General features: G+C 46.8%; 4 protein-coding genes across 7 annotated transcripts; 2 read left to right on the plus strand and 2 right to left on the minus strand.

Moving 5' to 3' along the window:
- The first annotated feature begins 59 nt into the window (after window positions 1–59).
- BDBG_00044 (ectonucleotide pyrophosphatase/phosphodiesterase family member 1/3) lies at window positions 60–4,173 on the plus strand. 3 transcript variants are annotated; one of them, XM_031719705.1, is made up of 4 exons: window positions 60–119; window positions 234–905; window positions 1,020–2,292; window positions 2,355–4,173. In XM_031719705.1, the coding sequence occupies exons 2-4, from the start codon at window positions 435–437 to the stop codon at window positions 2,735–2,737; spliced, it is 2,127 nt and encodes a 708-aa protein (XP_031575574.1). In that variant the 5' UTR covers window positions 60–119; window positions 234–434; the 3' UTR covers window positions 2,738–4,173. The 3 variants fall into 3 exon arrangements, with proteins under 3 accessions (XP_031575574.1, XP_002628798.1, XP_031575575.1); XM_002628752.2 differs by having other exon boundaries at window positions 234–881; XM_031719706.1 differs by having other exon boundaries at window positions 104–905; window positions 2,355–3,917.
- Window positions 3,169–6,068, minus strand: BDBG_00045. 2 transcript variants are annotated; one of them, XM_031719707.1, is made up of 4 exons: window positions 5,750–6,068; window positions 5,179–5,667; window positions 4,916–5,063; window positions 3,169–4,770 (listed from the first exon to the last, which is right to left on the minus strand). In XM_031719707.1, exons 2-4 carry the CDS (start codon window positions 5,202–5,204, stop codon window positions 4,405–4,407), a joined length of 540 nt encoding a protein of 179 aa, XP_031575576.1. In that variant the 5' UTR covers window positions 5,205–5,667; window positions 5,750–6,068; the 3' UTR covers window positions 3,169–4,404. The 2 variants fall into 2 exon arrangements, with proteins under 2 accessions (XP_031575576.1, XP_031575577.1); XM_031719708.1 differs by having other exon boundaries at window positions 3,266–4,770; window positions 5,179–5,768.
- A 398-nt stretch (window positions 6,069–6,466) lies between these two features.
- BDBG_00046 (uncharacterized protein) lies at window positions 6,467–8,977 on the plus strand. Its single transcript, XM_002628754.2, has 5 exons — window positions 6,467–7,228; window positions 7,305–7,646; window positions 7,731–8,091; window positions 8,165–8,469; window positions 8,552–8,977. Exons 1-5 carry the CDS (start codon window positions 6,889–6,891, stop codon window positions 8,593–8,595), a joined length of 1,392 nt encoding a protein of 463 aa, XP_002628800.2. The 5' UTR covers window positions 6,467–6,888; the 3' UTR covers window positions 8,596–8,977.
- On the minus strand, window positions 8,758–13,389 carry BDBG_00047 (ATPase). The gene is made up of 3 exons (XM_002628755.2): window positions 13,101–13,389; window positions 12,115–13,036; window positions 8,758–12,042 (listed from the first exon to the last, which is right to left on the minus strand). The coding sequence occupies exons 1-3, from the start codon at window positions 13,158–13,160 to the stop codon at window positions 9,035–9,037; spliced, it is 3,990 nt and encodes a 1,329-aa protein (XP_002628801.1). The 5' UTR covers window positions 13,161–13,389; the 3' UTR covers window positions 8,758–9,034.
- Between the last annotated feature and the right edge of the window lie 541 nt (window positions 13,390–13,930).

The following is a 13,930-nucleotide window of genomic DNA, read 5'->3' on the forward strand; positions in this document are numbered from 1 at the left end:
ACAAACATATTGACACAACATGTAACTATAACAGCCTTTATATATTTTTCAATCTCTTGAGATCTTTCAATCATCTTAAGATAACTAGATGATAACATATGAATGATGATGAAAAAAATGTGAGAATTGGCAAAGTGATGATATTTTGCATAGTGGATAGTGGTGGTTTAACCAACCCACTATTAGGGATTAATCTATTAATAACTAGTAACTAATGGGAGGTAAGGAGGTAGTCAGTTTGCTTGGCACAGTTAACATCTTCGAAAAGATCGAACTACGCTGTACACACCGCTATCAACACCCTCGTTGCGCTCTCCCTTCAGCATCCCTTCAGCATCATGGAGCGAGGCTAATACAAATTTACGATGTGAATATCCAACAACGCTGGAAAATAAGTCCAATTGTGTGCGGAATCCTATTTTTGCAGCGAAACAATGTCCCTTCGAAAACCTCCGTCCAGCTCGTCGCTTCTCTCGCCAGCCGCATACGACGATGATGTTCGTTCTCTGAGATCACTGTCGGATCAGGACTCGGACTCGGAAGATGATGAGCTTGTAAAAGGCTCTAGGACGACCTTGGAGTTGTCCCGGCACGATAGAACTGTTCTGGAGGAGGAGGAAGAACGTGAGCGGCTGCTCGTAAAGAAGAGCCCAACGCATGGGCTCCGGAGAATATTTGGTCATGAAAATGGCAACAGCGTGCGCATTGGGAAACAGGAGAGGAGAAGACAGCGGCGTTTACAGCGAAGAGCAGAACGGATAAAGAGCATGGGCGACAAAGAAGAGGAAGAGGGCCTCATGTTCGAAATGGAAGAAGGCACCTTTCATGACGATGCAAGCTCCGACTCATCAGCGGCATCATCGGATTTGGTCCATGTTACGGTAGGTAGTTGTAACTACAAATCAGTATGTATTCTTTATGTTTATTCCCTCTTTGATCGCCTCCATGAGGCGCAATATCTTGCCGGCCGTGCGATTGCTGGCCTACCGGTGAACTAACTCATTTATTTTCGACTTTAGTCCAGAAGTTCATGGTGTTGGAAATTAGCCCTGTTATCTTTGAGTATTATAATTCTATTCCTTATTCTCTTCTTGGGCGCGTACAAGGAGTCAATTGGTTTCCGAACCTCTCGCCGGCAACGCACTATTTTATCGAATGGTACTTCTCTTTTCCTCCCAACGACGATTCTTATCTCCTTGGATGGATTTCGAGCCGACTTTCTCAACCGCGGTCTTACCCCAATGCTCAATTCATTTATCGCTAACGGAGTGTCCCCATCATACATGCTTCCCAGTTTCCCTAGCGTAACTTTTCCTAACCACTTTACCCTGGTGACTGGGCTTCACCCTGAAAGCCATGGTATTGTGGGTAACACCTTCTGGGATCCTGCCCTTGGGGAAGAGTTTTATTATACTGATCCTGCCAGAAGCATGCAGCCGAAGTGGTGGAATGCAGAGCCATTGTGGGTGACAGCTGAAAAGCAGGGCGTTCGGACAGCCATCCATATGTGGCCAGGTTCCGAAGCCCACATCGGCAGCATTGAACCCACGTACCTTGATAAATACAATGGGAGGGAAGACTTGGTTCAAAAAGCCAACCGAGTGATCTCATTTTTGGACTTGCCGGGCGACAAAGAAGCTGAAGACTTGCCACCAACCACTAGTAGACGGCCGCAACTCATAGCCGCATATGTGCCTAACATCGATGCGGATGGACATACTTTTGGCCCGAATAGCACTGAAATCCGAAATACGATAGCTCAGGTAGATCAAATGCTTGCAAATATTTTCCAGGGGCTTCATGACCGTAATCTGACCAACATCGTCAATGTGGTCATTGTATCTGACCATGGCATGGCAACCACCTCAACGGATCGCTTGGTCCAGTTGGAGGATCTAATCAATATTGATTTGGTGGATCGCCTCGATGGGTGGCCCCTCCGGGGCATACGGCCCAAACGGCCTGAAGACCTCGAAACCCTCAAGCAGCAGCTAGCTGAATCATCCAAGCCATATCGCGATTCAATCGAAGTTTACACCCGGGAAACGATGCCTGATCGCTATCACTTCTCCCGTAACGATCGTATCGCACCGCTATGGGTAATACCCAAAACAGGGTGGGCCATTGTTGAAAGAACGAGTTTCGATGTTAAGGAGGCGAAAAAGAACAACGAAGTTTATCACCCGAGAGGCCTACATGGATATGACCACGAGCACCCTCTCATGAGATCCATTTTTGTTGCTCGCGGCCCCAAGTTCCCTCACAACCCAAATAGTCGTATGAAAAATTTCCGTAAGTCTCATCCGTCACAAACATTGCTGCTGAGTGAATACCAACTAAAGAATGCGCGCCAGAAAATATCGAAGTATATAATATCGTCTGCGATTCCTTAGAAATAGAACCCCATCCAAATAACGGGACTCTCCGCCTCCCTCTAAATCCTATAGGTCTTCATTCTCCCGAAAATTCTCCAGGTGCCGAAACCCCAGACGATCCGCCTATTAGCACGAGCCCTAGCAATGCTGCTATTACCTCCAAGCCTCATACAGATGCACCCAACCAGCCACCAGTAACGATATCTGCCGATGCCCCAGACCCGACCTCTATATCCGAAAATAGTGGGCAAGACAGCGACGCCTCTTCTAAGAGCTCACCATCCCTGTGGGATAAACTTCTCGATAAAATCGAACAGCTAAAGAATTGGACCCAAGGACTTCTAGAATCTATCGATGGATGACATATCATGTCTCCATTTTCCATTTACTTTGGGGGATATAACGTCTTCGCCGATCTTGTACACTTTGATATATTACCTCTTGTTTGTCTCAATTACCGATACCCAGCACAGTTGCACACCGTAACATTGATTTTTGCCAAACTTCGTCGTTGCATGTATCTGCGTCCTTTACCACTTTGGTTTAGATTTTTTTGGAGTTTTGGAATTGTTTTTGTTCTCTGCATCTGTTCCTATTGTTCCTAGACTGATTGATGTGCGGCTCAATTTGATAGCTCGTAGTCGACAGGTATCTTGTTGCCTTTGCCCCATACTCCCTCTCGACTTTCCTTGCGTTTCCTCCTTCGAAGCGTTTTGTTTGTATACTTGAAAGATAGTTTGACTTTGTTTTACTTGTCATAGCTGGCTACTTGTTTAAATTTAAATTTCCCTTTCTGATTTTCTTATTTTTATTTTACATTAGGTGTCTGGCGAACAGGAGTATGAATGATGAGAGTCATATTTTTCAGCTATTGCATGAACTTCGTCTAATTACAGGAGTCTTTTCGCGTGAGGTTGTTTGGGTGCGTTTTGCAACGCGGCCTGGGACTGGGCTTGGAACTCGGGTCCGGTGGTTGATATCAGCGCTTGGGGTTTTGACTTGGTAGAGTCGTTTCTGTTTTGACTGTGTTTTCCCGCGGAGTATTTGAATTCTCTATCTAATTGACTATAGATGGCCCGGTATATGCCCGGGGGGGTGTGGAGGGGTGTGAGCAATAGTGCAATTTCCTGGCTTTATCTCGCTGCTTGACCCTCTTCCGTCCTCATCTGGCTCCACATGCAAATCATTTTTCATGATCAGTTTTGCCATCACTGTCACTGCTGAAGCGACAAATCCAGCTTTGCCATGCTGGTGACTGAAATTTCGGCGCGTTCTCTGAACATCTCTACTGCGACAACTCGTTGCGGTAGGGATATAGTTGCTCCGGCATCGTGTTAAAGTACACTGTGGAAGCAAAGTAAACCCATATTCCCGGTTCTAATGAGCGGATGACATATCTGGCGGCGACGAAAATTGCTGAAATTCCAATGAGATAGTAGAAGCATAGAGAAGTCAGGAATGGCGGGACATCCCCAGGCGTTCTAGGGTGGGAGAGATCCAACCAGTTCACGGTTGGCCGTTCCTTACCAGCACAAGCACTGTTCTCCAAACAGCTGCGGCTAACGATGTCATCCAGGATAGTTAACTCAGTTACAGCCCGTAGTTAAGCAGTTAGTTGTGGTCATCTTGGACGCTAGTCAAGGAGAAGTATGGAGTAGCACCGTGTGGAGGGCTGTTTTCGGTCTCTACATATTCGCTGCGTATATACATAAAAATTGCCCAAAAATTTGGATGACCACAGGAATTCAGAAGACTGGCTTTTACACCCATCTTCCACGGATATTGAACTGTGCCTAGAAAAAGATTTCACGGGGTTTTTAAATGAGAGCAGGCATGGCTACACTCGCCTGCATTTTAAACCGATCGAGTCGTATGTTGGAAAAAGTTCTGTTGCGGGAATAAATTATCTATGAATATCATTGGTTGATTTGGATATTCAAAAGTCGAATAAGCTAAACTAAGTATCATAACATAGGAAAGAGGAAAAATGAGTAGTAAATCCAATTCGTGTGGTAGCGATAGATATACTTCATAACAAGGATCTCGGACCAGAATAATTCCTCAAGGGCATCGGTCCCCATATTGGGCTTCTCACCAAGCCATTGATGTGGCCAGGTAAGGAATGATTACTGCCCGGGTAGCCTAACCTCGTCGCCGGAACCAGATCGAATTTGACTGACCTCGCTGTCCGCAAAACATCGGCCACTTTCAATGGCTTACGGATCTCGCCGTCCCTGGTGAAGAGATCCCAAAGATGCTTGGGATAAGCCGGTGGTATCCCCCAGTTAGTCATCGCTATAATCGGTGTAGCTTTAGTTTTGGGGTCGGTTGAGAAGGGGGCTTGGGTGCGGACGATGTGGGTTATATCTGGGCCGTGAACAACATCTCGTCCAACCTGGAACACCAGTACGTAGTAAAGTGTCAGATGAGCAGACTCGATGTAAATGGTCTGAGGACTTCCATATAGCGATTGATGCATGAAATGCACAATTTTTAGGCCACACGTGAAAGGTTTCTGTAGTCTGGTCAGAGGCACTCACATCCATGTAGATGATATCTGGCCTTGTCAAATGCTGGCCATGGATGCACCGCCCCAAGTATTCTAAGGCTTGCTGATCGTTGCTAGCCACGTCACGAGTAATACCCCTTATTTCGAGCATTTTCCCCAGGAGGCGCTGATTAACTTGACTATTGTCATTGTCAGAGTAGATGCTGGTGTCCGACTGGCAGCGCACTTATAACTGACTACATCATACACTTTGGCAAACCATAAGAAGAGGGCAAAGGTAATTCTTGCACATACTTTTCCACAACAATGAGAGCATGCATTTTGGACGATTCGGTATATTCTGTATTCTGAAGGGTAGTCGGTAGCGATGGAATAGGATGGCTCGTCTAGCTGGTGAAGGGCTGGAAGACCTAGGTGTACATATACTTCAGCAATTATTCTGACATCAATCTTTCTTCAGAAGCATATCACGCCGGCTTTGTTGAAGACCTATTAACTCTAATGGGGCTGTCGGTATTGCGATATAACATCATAAAAGACTTAATATCTTGAGGCTCAGTTTCAGCCCCTGAACAGAGCGACGTCATCTCACTAGTGCCAAACCGCAGCTAATTATAGTGTCGTTGTCACTTGGCGTTTGCACAGAGATCAAGGCGCCGAACAGCCTCCACGCGAACATTCAGAATATATAATAATGAGGCTTCGAGTTCGAAACCCGGAAGAGCTGTGCTGGAGGGAACCGTAGCCCCTGCCCTTAATTCTGGCTACCCTAACAAGGCGGTTCTTATTCCCAAGGAGCCGCGGGTAATTAGTATTATTTAACCATTATAAATAATTGAGAGATGGTGTAGTCCACCAAGCTTACTGTGTGTAGAAGAGAAAATTGTGAATTGTGGAAAAAATATAATAGTGATTATGAATTATGGGCACATGCGGATTTACCCTGGCCTGGGTAACCTCAGATATTAGACGAGGTATTGAAGGCCCGAGGGGTAGCATTCTTGGAAGGTTGAAAGCTACTCCTTCGGGGGGACTTCAACCTGGGATAACTACTAGATAGGAGATTCAAGAATTCGAGTGGGTCAGTTGAAATTGCGATCAGACAAGTTTTTACGGACAATTTTCTTCATGCCATTTTCATTGCCTGAGAAAGTTGCTCCGCCATGGTCATATGAAGGCTGGGCTTTCCGGCCGAAAAAAAAAAAAAAAAAAAAAAAAAAAAAAAGTGGTAATGGAAGCTGAAAAAAATTATCAAAATAAATAAAATAAAATAAAATAAAATAAAAGAGCAACAGAAATCTTGATTCTTCCTTGCGTTATTTGCTTTTCTTCGGCAGATTCAAGCCCCACACTCAAGATAATCTCATCTGATAAAAGGCTTTACATACGTACAGTGCGTATGTACACATACAGGACCTGGTACCGAAACAGCCCCGTTAAGCCGGTGTCAGAATGGTAATACGACTAGTAACACTTCTGGTATGGTATAGAGAGTATCTAGTAAAGTAAATTACTTGGGATGTAAACTTCATATTCGGGGAACGGAAATGACGTATTAAAATGTAATACCAATCTGGACACGGATCAGATAAGTTTAACTCGGGCCATTCTCCTGTACCACACATTCGTTTCCAACAAATCTCGGATCAGATAAGGAGACGGCAAAGGAGCTCCCGGGAACATGCCATTTGGTATGCCTCAGGTGAACCCGTTTGCATCCACGGGTGCTTGGGCCCGCTGCAGATGCATGGGAAAAGTGTTGCCAAGTGTGATTCGGGGAGTTAATTACGGAGTGGTTGTTTTCTGGTGAGCTCCACTTAGGGGGGTTCTTTCAAACCTACGATACCGGGTTTACTTCCGTAGTAGCAATTATTGCCAGTCAGGAAGCCTTAAATTCGGATCGCAAGATGTTCCAAGTTCCCCCCCACAAAGGGAAGGTCTTTCTCCCTCTGAACTCTTTACTCTGCTCTGCTATTTACTATCCTGTGCTCAGTCCACCAAACCATGCTGTCGCTTTCCTATCAGGGCATACCCACCTATATTCAGTCAATTATCTCACCCGTTGTTAGCGCCCTCTTTCCCCACGGTTTATTCCAACGGCAACCTCTTACCATGCCCAGCAACGAAGGATCTGTAGGCTCGTCCAGCACCACAATTCCGAAAAGAGTCCTTGTGATAGGCGGTTCATATTCTGGGCTTGCCGCAGCTCTGAACCTGTTGGACCTGTGCCAAGGTCGAGATTGTCGATTTGCTGGCGCCTCTAACACCGAGGCTGTTCAGCCCGCAGAAACAAGAGAGAAAGTCCCAGTACAGATAACCATCGTGGATGAAAGAGATGGTTACTGTAAGTCGACTGGCAGTCCCCGCCAATCAATGCATGTGAAACTGAAAACTAACAAAACGGAAATCGTTCACAAAAGTCCATCTTATTGGGACTCCACGCGCCTTCGCATCGGAAGAGTATGCTTCATTCTCCTGGAGAAAGTTCGCCGACATTCCCGCCCTGCAGACACCAGCCATAAAATTCATACAGGGAAGCGTTACTGGCGTGGACTGTGAGCGAAAGATCTCTACGATCAAGGAGGCCGGCACCAACAAGGAAATCACCCAAAAGTATGACTACTTAGTTGCAAGCTCTGGGTTGAGACGAACTTGGCCGAGTGCGCCAGAATCCCGGAATAAGGATGACTATTTCAGGGAGGTAGAGGGACATATTGCGAAAACAAAGCTGGCCCAAGAGTCCGTCGTTGTCATCGGTGGTGGTGAGTTCCCCAATCCAATGAGATACACAGTGTTGGTATGTCTAATGAGGCATCACACATTAACTGGGGGAATAATTTCTACAGGAGCCGTCGGCATCGAAATAGCAAGCGAGTTGAAAGAGATGCATCCAAACCTAAAGGTCATCCTAATCCACTCAAGGGACAAGCTTCTGTCATCGGAGCCTCTTCCTGACGAATTCCGTGATCGGGCCCTCGAGCTACTCCATGATACTGGCGTCGAAACGATCATGGGCTCACGGGTAATCGACACAACCCAGGCTCAGCTAAACGGGAACATAACCCCAAGCTACACACTCACATTAGCAAACGGACGTACGGTAAAGGCAGGATACGTGATCAATGCCATATCGAAATACAGCCCAACAACCACATATCTGCCCAGCTCTGTGCTTGACAAAGAAGGCTATGTGAAAGTCAATCCAACGTAAGGAGCATCTCCCCACACAACTACGTGGACAACATAGGAGTTCATATCGCAACTAACATAATACCGATAGTCTAAACTTCATCGACGAAGTTCCTAATGCTCAATACCACTTCGCAGCGGGGGATCTGGCCCTGTTGTCTGGTATCAAAAGAGCCGGGCGGGCAATGTATCACGGGCACTACGCCGGGATGAACATTTACCAGCGGATGCTAAACGAACGATTCGGGACGCCGCCGAAATTTTCCGAAGTGGCACACTTGCCGCCGTCCATGGCGATAGCTGTGGGGAAGAATACTGTCGCCTGCGGCCCCGAAGGCGTGGTGTCAGGAGAGGAAATCGCGAAAGTTTATTTTGAAGATGACTTAGGATTTGGGAGTATGTCTTCGCCTCTCTTCTGTTTGCTGCGGATCGTGTCTACATATACGAGTGGTTTACTAATATTATAACAATAAATTAGTTTGCTGGAATTACCTAAAGCTCGGAGAGGCGGCGGAGTCTTGACGTTTGCGTTTATTCATGGGATGACTTAGGCTTGCTCTCTAGGCCCTATGGTGTTTTGGCGTCCAGGCGAGATATAATGATAGTCAGGGTATAGGTTTCATTATGTGAAGGGCTACATTTTATGGGATAATCAACGGGTCAATTAGAAATTGAATATATCAGTTTATGGTAAATAATTTTCTCTTTTCGTATCTTGGTGCTTCAAGAAATGTTTCCTGTTCTAGAAGTAGATATGTAGTTACGTTTGGAGATTTATTTTTGCCAATATAGGCATAGAATTTAATAATAAAGTAGTGTATAAAGGAGTATCTAGTAGCATTATTATTATAAAAGTTGTATCTGAAATTGTAACGAAATCGCCGTAGAACAAACTCTATGTTCGATGCAAAACGCGAAAAAGCTCAGTAATAAATCAACAGGTTAAAACTTTCGCCCAATATTACTCAAAGGCTTGATGCAATGCATTTATTTTATAGCTTTCGCTGCGCTCTGCTAACTCCGTATGTGTGCCTTGATCAGTGCATCTTCCATCCTCGATAAGGAAGATGACATCTGCTTTCCGAATCGTATAAAGCCTATGCGCGATGGCAATCACAGTCATGCCTTTGGTGGCTTTCTCTAAGCCGGCTTGGAGAAGCTGTTCAGATTCCGCATCAAGGGCACTCGTCGATTCGTCGAGTAGAAGGAGCTGAGGCTTCCGGACAAGAGCGCGGGCAATTGCGAGCCGCTGTTTCTGTCCACCTGAAAGCTGGTTTCCACCGGGTCCGCAGTTCGTGTCATACCCTTCCGGCAGACTAACAATGGTGTCGTGGATATTTGCCAACCGGCAGGCTTCTTCGATTTCTGCGTCTGTTGGCTCGTGACCAGGACGGGCTCCAAGCGCAATATTGAACCGGATGGTGCCTTCGAAAAGGACACTATCCTGTGGGACAAGGGCGATGTTATCGCGGAAAGATACACCCTCGCGGCTTGAGATATCCTGGCCATCAATGTGAACACTGCCCGAGTTTGGTGTATATAACCTCTCGATGAGTGATATGATCGTCGATTTGCCGGCGCCGCTTGGGCCAACTAGCGCGGCAAACTGGCCTGGTTTGATACGGATATTGAGCCCATGAAGAACCGGAACCTCTTGACGTGCTGGGTAGGAGAACTTCACGTTGTTGAGAGAAACACTGATCCCTCCATGGGCTGAATCGGGGCGATTCTCTTTTGAATCAGGGCTCGCTTCGAGGTCATTGAGGCCCCGCTCCAGCGGTTGAATCGGCCCAGAGAGTTTCTTGGTCGATCCAAGGTCAAGGAGGTTCATAATCCGAGCAAGCGCGGTGAACGCGCGTGTCACGTCGGGAGCAAGCGTGAACATCTGGCCCCAAAGCTGTGCGCTGACCAGGAGAGCCATGAGCACAATAAAGAACTGTTTCTGCGAGTATTCCCCGGCAATAATTCTCCTTGCGCCCCACCAGTAGGCAAGTGCATATAGGAAATTGCTCAGGCCGTACGCGATCGCCAGCCAAAGGTTGGCATAGGCGCTCTGTTGTGCAATTTCCTTGGTCGGCCCTTTCAGTGAGCGTCGATAGGTTCTCAAAATCTCATGTTCTAGGGAAAGAGAAGAAATAGTCTTGATCGAGTTGACGGCTTCAACTGTGATCCCGAGAGACTTCTCAAAGGCCTTTGAATGGCGTTCTTGGAAGCGTGCCATCGTCATCACTCGCATAACACCCGCACCCAGCATCAGAGGCACAACGGCCAGACAAACCAACGCAATCTTCCATGCAATCGCGTGGGATAATGCAATTGCTGCGACCACATTCACCAGTATAGCAATAATGGTACCTACTACGGACCCAGTGAGGCCGGACAGAGCATTACCATCCTGGGTGATGACCGAAAGTAAGAGAGTAGGACTTCTTCCATCTGACTGATGCCATTGCAAGTCCTGCTCCATGAGAGCCCTGAACGAGAGAACTCGAACTTTGTAGGTAATCTTTTCGGCCACCCAGCCGAATGCTGACCAGCTTCCCAGATTAGCGAAAAATTCGATGATAGCGAGGATGAAAAACATCAATCCGTAAAATCTGCCAGCAGACCTGATGGAATCTGCAGTTTCGCATGGACTCAGCGCGCCAATCGTGTTGCCGAAGATAATTGCAGAGGCGGAATATGTGCCTCCAACTACGAAAGCACAAGTCAATGCTACGAGAAGGAAGAGGATTTGCGGCCGGAACATTGGACCCAAGGCCTTCAGGGTTGACCATATCGATCGCTTCGCATTAATATCGCCGCAACTACCTTCATCCATCTGCGTGGATGTCTCCAAAGAGCGTTTTTCGTCAAGACTAGCTTCGCCGATATGTGGACTATCGCCAGCTTTCTCGGTCATGTTGTCCAATGAATCTTTTGCTACCGACGAGTCACTCGAGATATCCTCCTCTTCTTCCGGACGAACATTGAGATTCTGTAGACGCACTAGACCAGCGTATGCGCCATCTCTTGCTATCAGTTCTGAATGAGTTCCCTGCTCAACAACTTTTCCTTGGTTCATAACGATAATATTATCGGCGTTCTTGATTGTGGAGAGACGATGAGCAATTGATATTAACGTCCTCCCGCTCATTACTCTCTCAATTGCAGACTGGACGCGTTGTTGACTGGTAGAATCTAGAGCGGCGGTCGCTTCATCGAGAATCAGAAGTTTCGGTTCTTTAACCAAAGCTCGAGCAATGGAAATTCTTTGCTTCTGGCCTCCAGATATCAAACTACCACTCGAGCCGACTAGAGTGCCATAGCCATCCTTTAGACGGCGGATAAAAACACTCGCGTCAGCGAGATATGCCGCCTTTTCCACCAGTTCTATGATTTCGACAATATCTGGCCCACGAATCTCTGCTTCTTTTGCCAGATCCTGTCCATTCCTAACGGCGGCTGCAAGATCGGAAAGCTTGTTTCCAAGCAAGGCCGATGTCAAGTGAGAGTGGGTTGGGGAATTTATTAGCCCTAAAGCAATATTCTCAAGGATGGACCTGTCGAGTAACGATGGCTCTTGTTGGACAAGGCTGAGGTTGCTTCGTAAGAATCGAACGTTCAGATCTTGGATGTTGTGTCCGTCAAAAGATACTTCTCCGCTTGCTGGATCATATAGGCGTGTTATTAGGCCTGCAACAGTGGATTTCCCGCTCCCGGATAGACCAACGATTGCAGTGTGCTGTCCAGCTGCACAAGATATCGAGACATCCTGTAGTACAGGTTTGTCTGGCCGGGATGGAAAGGCAAAGGAAACATTTTTCAGCTCAATATTACCCGAAGCGCTAGGGAGAGACCTCCCGACGCCTTCGGCTGTGCCATCTATTTTCGGTTGTCGGTTGATATCGGCTTCTAATTTTTCGAAGGTAACTCCTGCAGCATCAAAGACTTGAACAAAAGGAGCGACCTGGCTAAGGATCAAAGTAGCTGTTAAAAAGTTAAGTTAGCATGGAGGATGCTGGGTGTTGGATACTGGATACACGAATGCGAATATCTCACCATCAACCAATAAGAAAATCACTGTGTATGTAGTCCCGACTGTTGATCCGGGAGTACCAGAGGCAACCGCATCCGCGATCGTTCTAGAGCCTTGCCAGAACGCCAGGGCATTTGCGGAGAACGCGATAAAATACAGCAATCCTGACTGAGTGGCAACAGAAAGTGCCTTCCTAATTCCAGCTGCCTTTGCATCTCCCAGCAGACCAGCGAATTTTGATTCCAGCTTTGCGTTTGCGGAGAAAGCATGCACAACTGTTGCGTTCGACAGTGATTCCATCGCAACAGAGGATGCCGCAGCAACGTTCTTCAACATGGCTGCTGCATACTTCTGAGTATAGTAGCCGCCAACGAGTGACATGAGCAGATAGGCTGGTGTCAAAGACACTAATTCTCCACCTAGCTTGGGATCTTTGATGAAAGCGATGATATAAGCTGTGATGAAAAATGACACGCTATTGAGGACAACGCCGACCTTCTCAGAGGTCCCTTGTTGAATCGTCGTTATGTCACCAGTGAGCCGGGAGGCGGCTTCTCCCGCTGGCATATCGTCGAAGAATGAGACATCCTGTCGTAATAAGCTTTTGAAATACCGCTCGCGAAGCCGTTGGGCCAGACGTTCACCGAACAAGTTCCACGAAGCGACATAGATATACACCAAGGCAAAGTAGGCTATTCCAATATAGACGACTTTGAGGACCTTTTCATTGACTTCTGCTTGAATCGCCGCGCCGAATTGAGAATCCACGCTACAGGACGCAGAATTCAGATTGTCAACCAATTGGCCGAATAGAATGCCCATAAGAGGGAATGGCACGCCTGATGCAATCGCGGCTAGCAGGCCGACTATAAGGAGAGTGAGGTCAACTTTCGTCGGCTCCGCATAAACCAGAAGGCGGACATATCTAGTCGCCCTTCTAATAAACTGTGTAGTCACCTCAATAGTTAGCCACGCGCTCGACAGATGTCGTTGAGAAGGCTATTCTTACCTTTCGACCTTTCGCAGTCTCAGAATCGCCAGCAGCTACTTTTTCTGATGCTTCAGCCATGTCTGCGTTTAGGGGCAAGAGAACTAAGTCCTTTGCCTAGCTACCGTGATTTACAAGGTGATGGATATTTTTTCCGCAAGCATAACACTAGCAAAGAAATGATTCATGGCGAGAACAGAACTTACTTCTTGGTAGAGCTTGATGTCATACCAAGATGAGTGAACTTGACTGCTCTGAAGACTTCCTCTCATTTCTTTATTTTCACTTTTTGTGGGTCAATTGCGCCAACACTCAAGGGGGGCTGAGTTAGCCTGTTGAATGGACCATTGGTATCTGCAAAACGGATCTTATCAGATTCGTATCACGCTAGTAAACACCTGTATGCCAAAATACGGCCGGCGGGAGAGAAGGAAACGCCGAAACGGCGAATACATCAATACATCCTCACGTTTTGTTGTTACACTATGCAAATGTTGATACCGCGTGTAACAACGGACCCACATAGGAAGGATCAGATAAGTTTAATACGCCCGGTACCGGAGATTGATTCATCTTATCAGATCAAATGATGTCTGCCAATCGCGGGCCAGGCAATGTCGCACTGGCCTGCCCCATAGCCCATAGACCATATCCACAATAGTATTACCTGCGTAGTGGCTTCTCGTTACTCAAATTTGTGGAGCTCTATGCTGATCGTGTTAGAAAACAACCCGCGAATTACAAGAAATAATAGAAGTTTTCCCTGGTAGGACTGTGGGCCTGTGGAGGCCTGTGGAGGCCTGTGGCATAATCGCTCACGCGCGATTAGAATTTTTTTCTTTTCTGTATGT

The sequence above is a fragment of the Blastomyces gilchristii genome (genome assembly GCF_000003855.2).
Source record: "Blastomyces gilchristii SLH14081 genomic scaffold supercont1.1, whole genome shotgun sequence".
NCBI lineage: Eukaryota > Fungi > Ascomycota > Eurotiomycetes > Onygenales > Ajellomycetaceae > Blastomyces > Blastomyces gilchristii.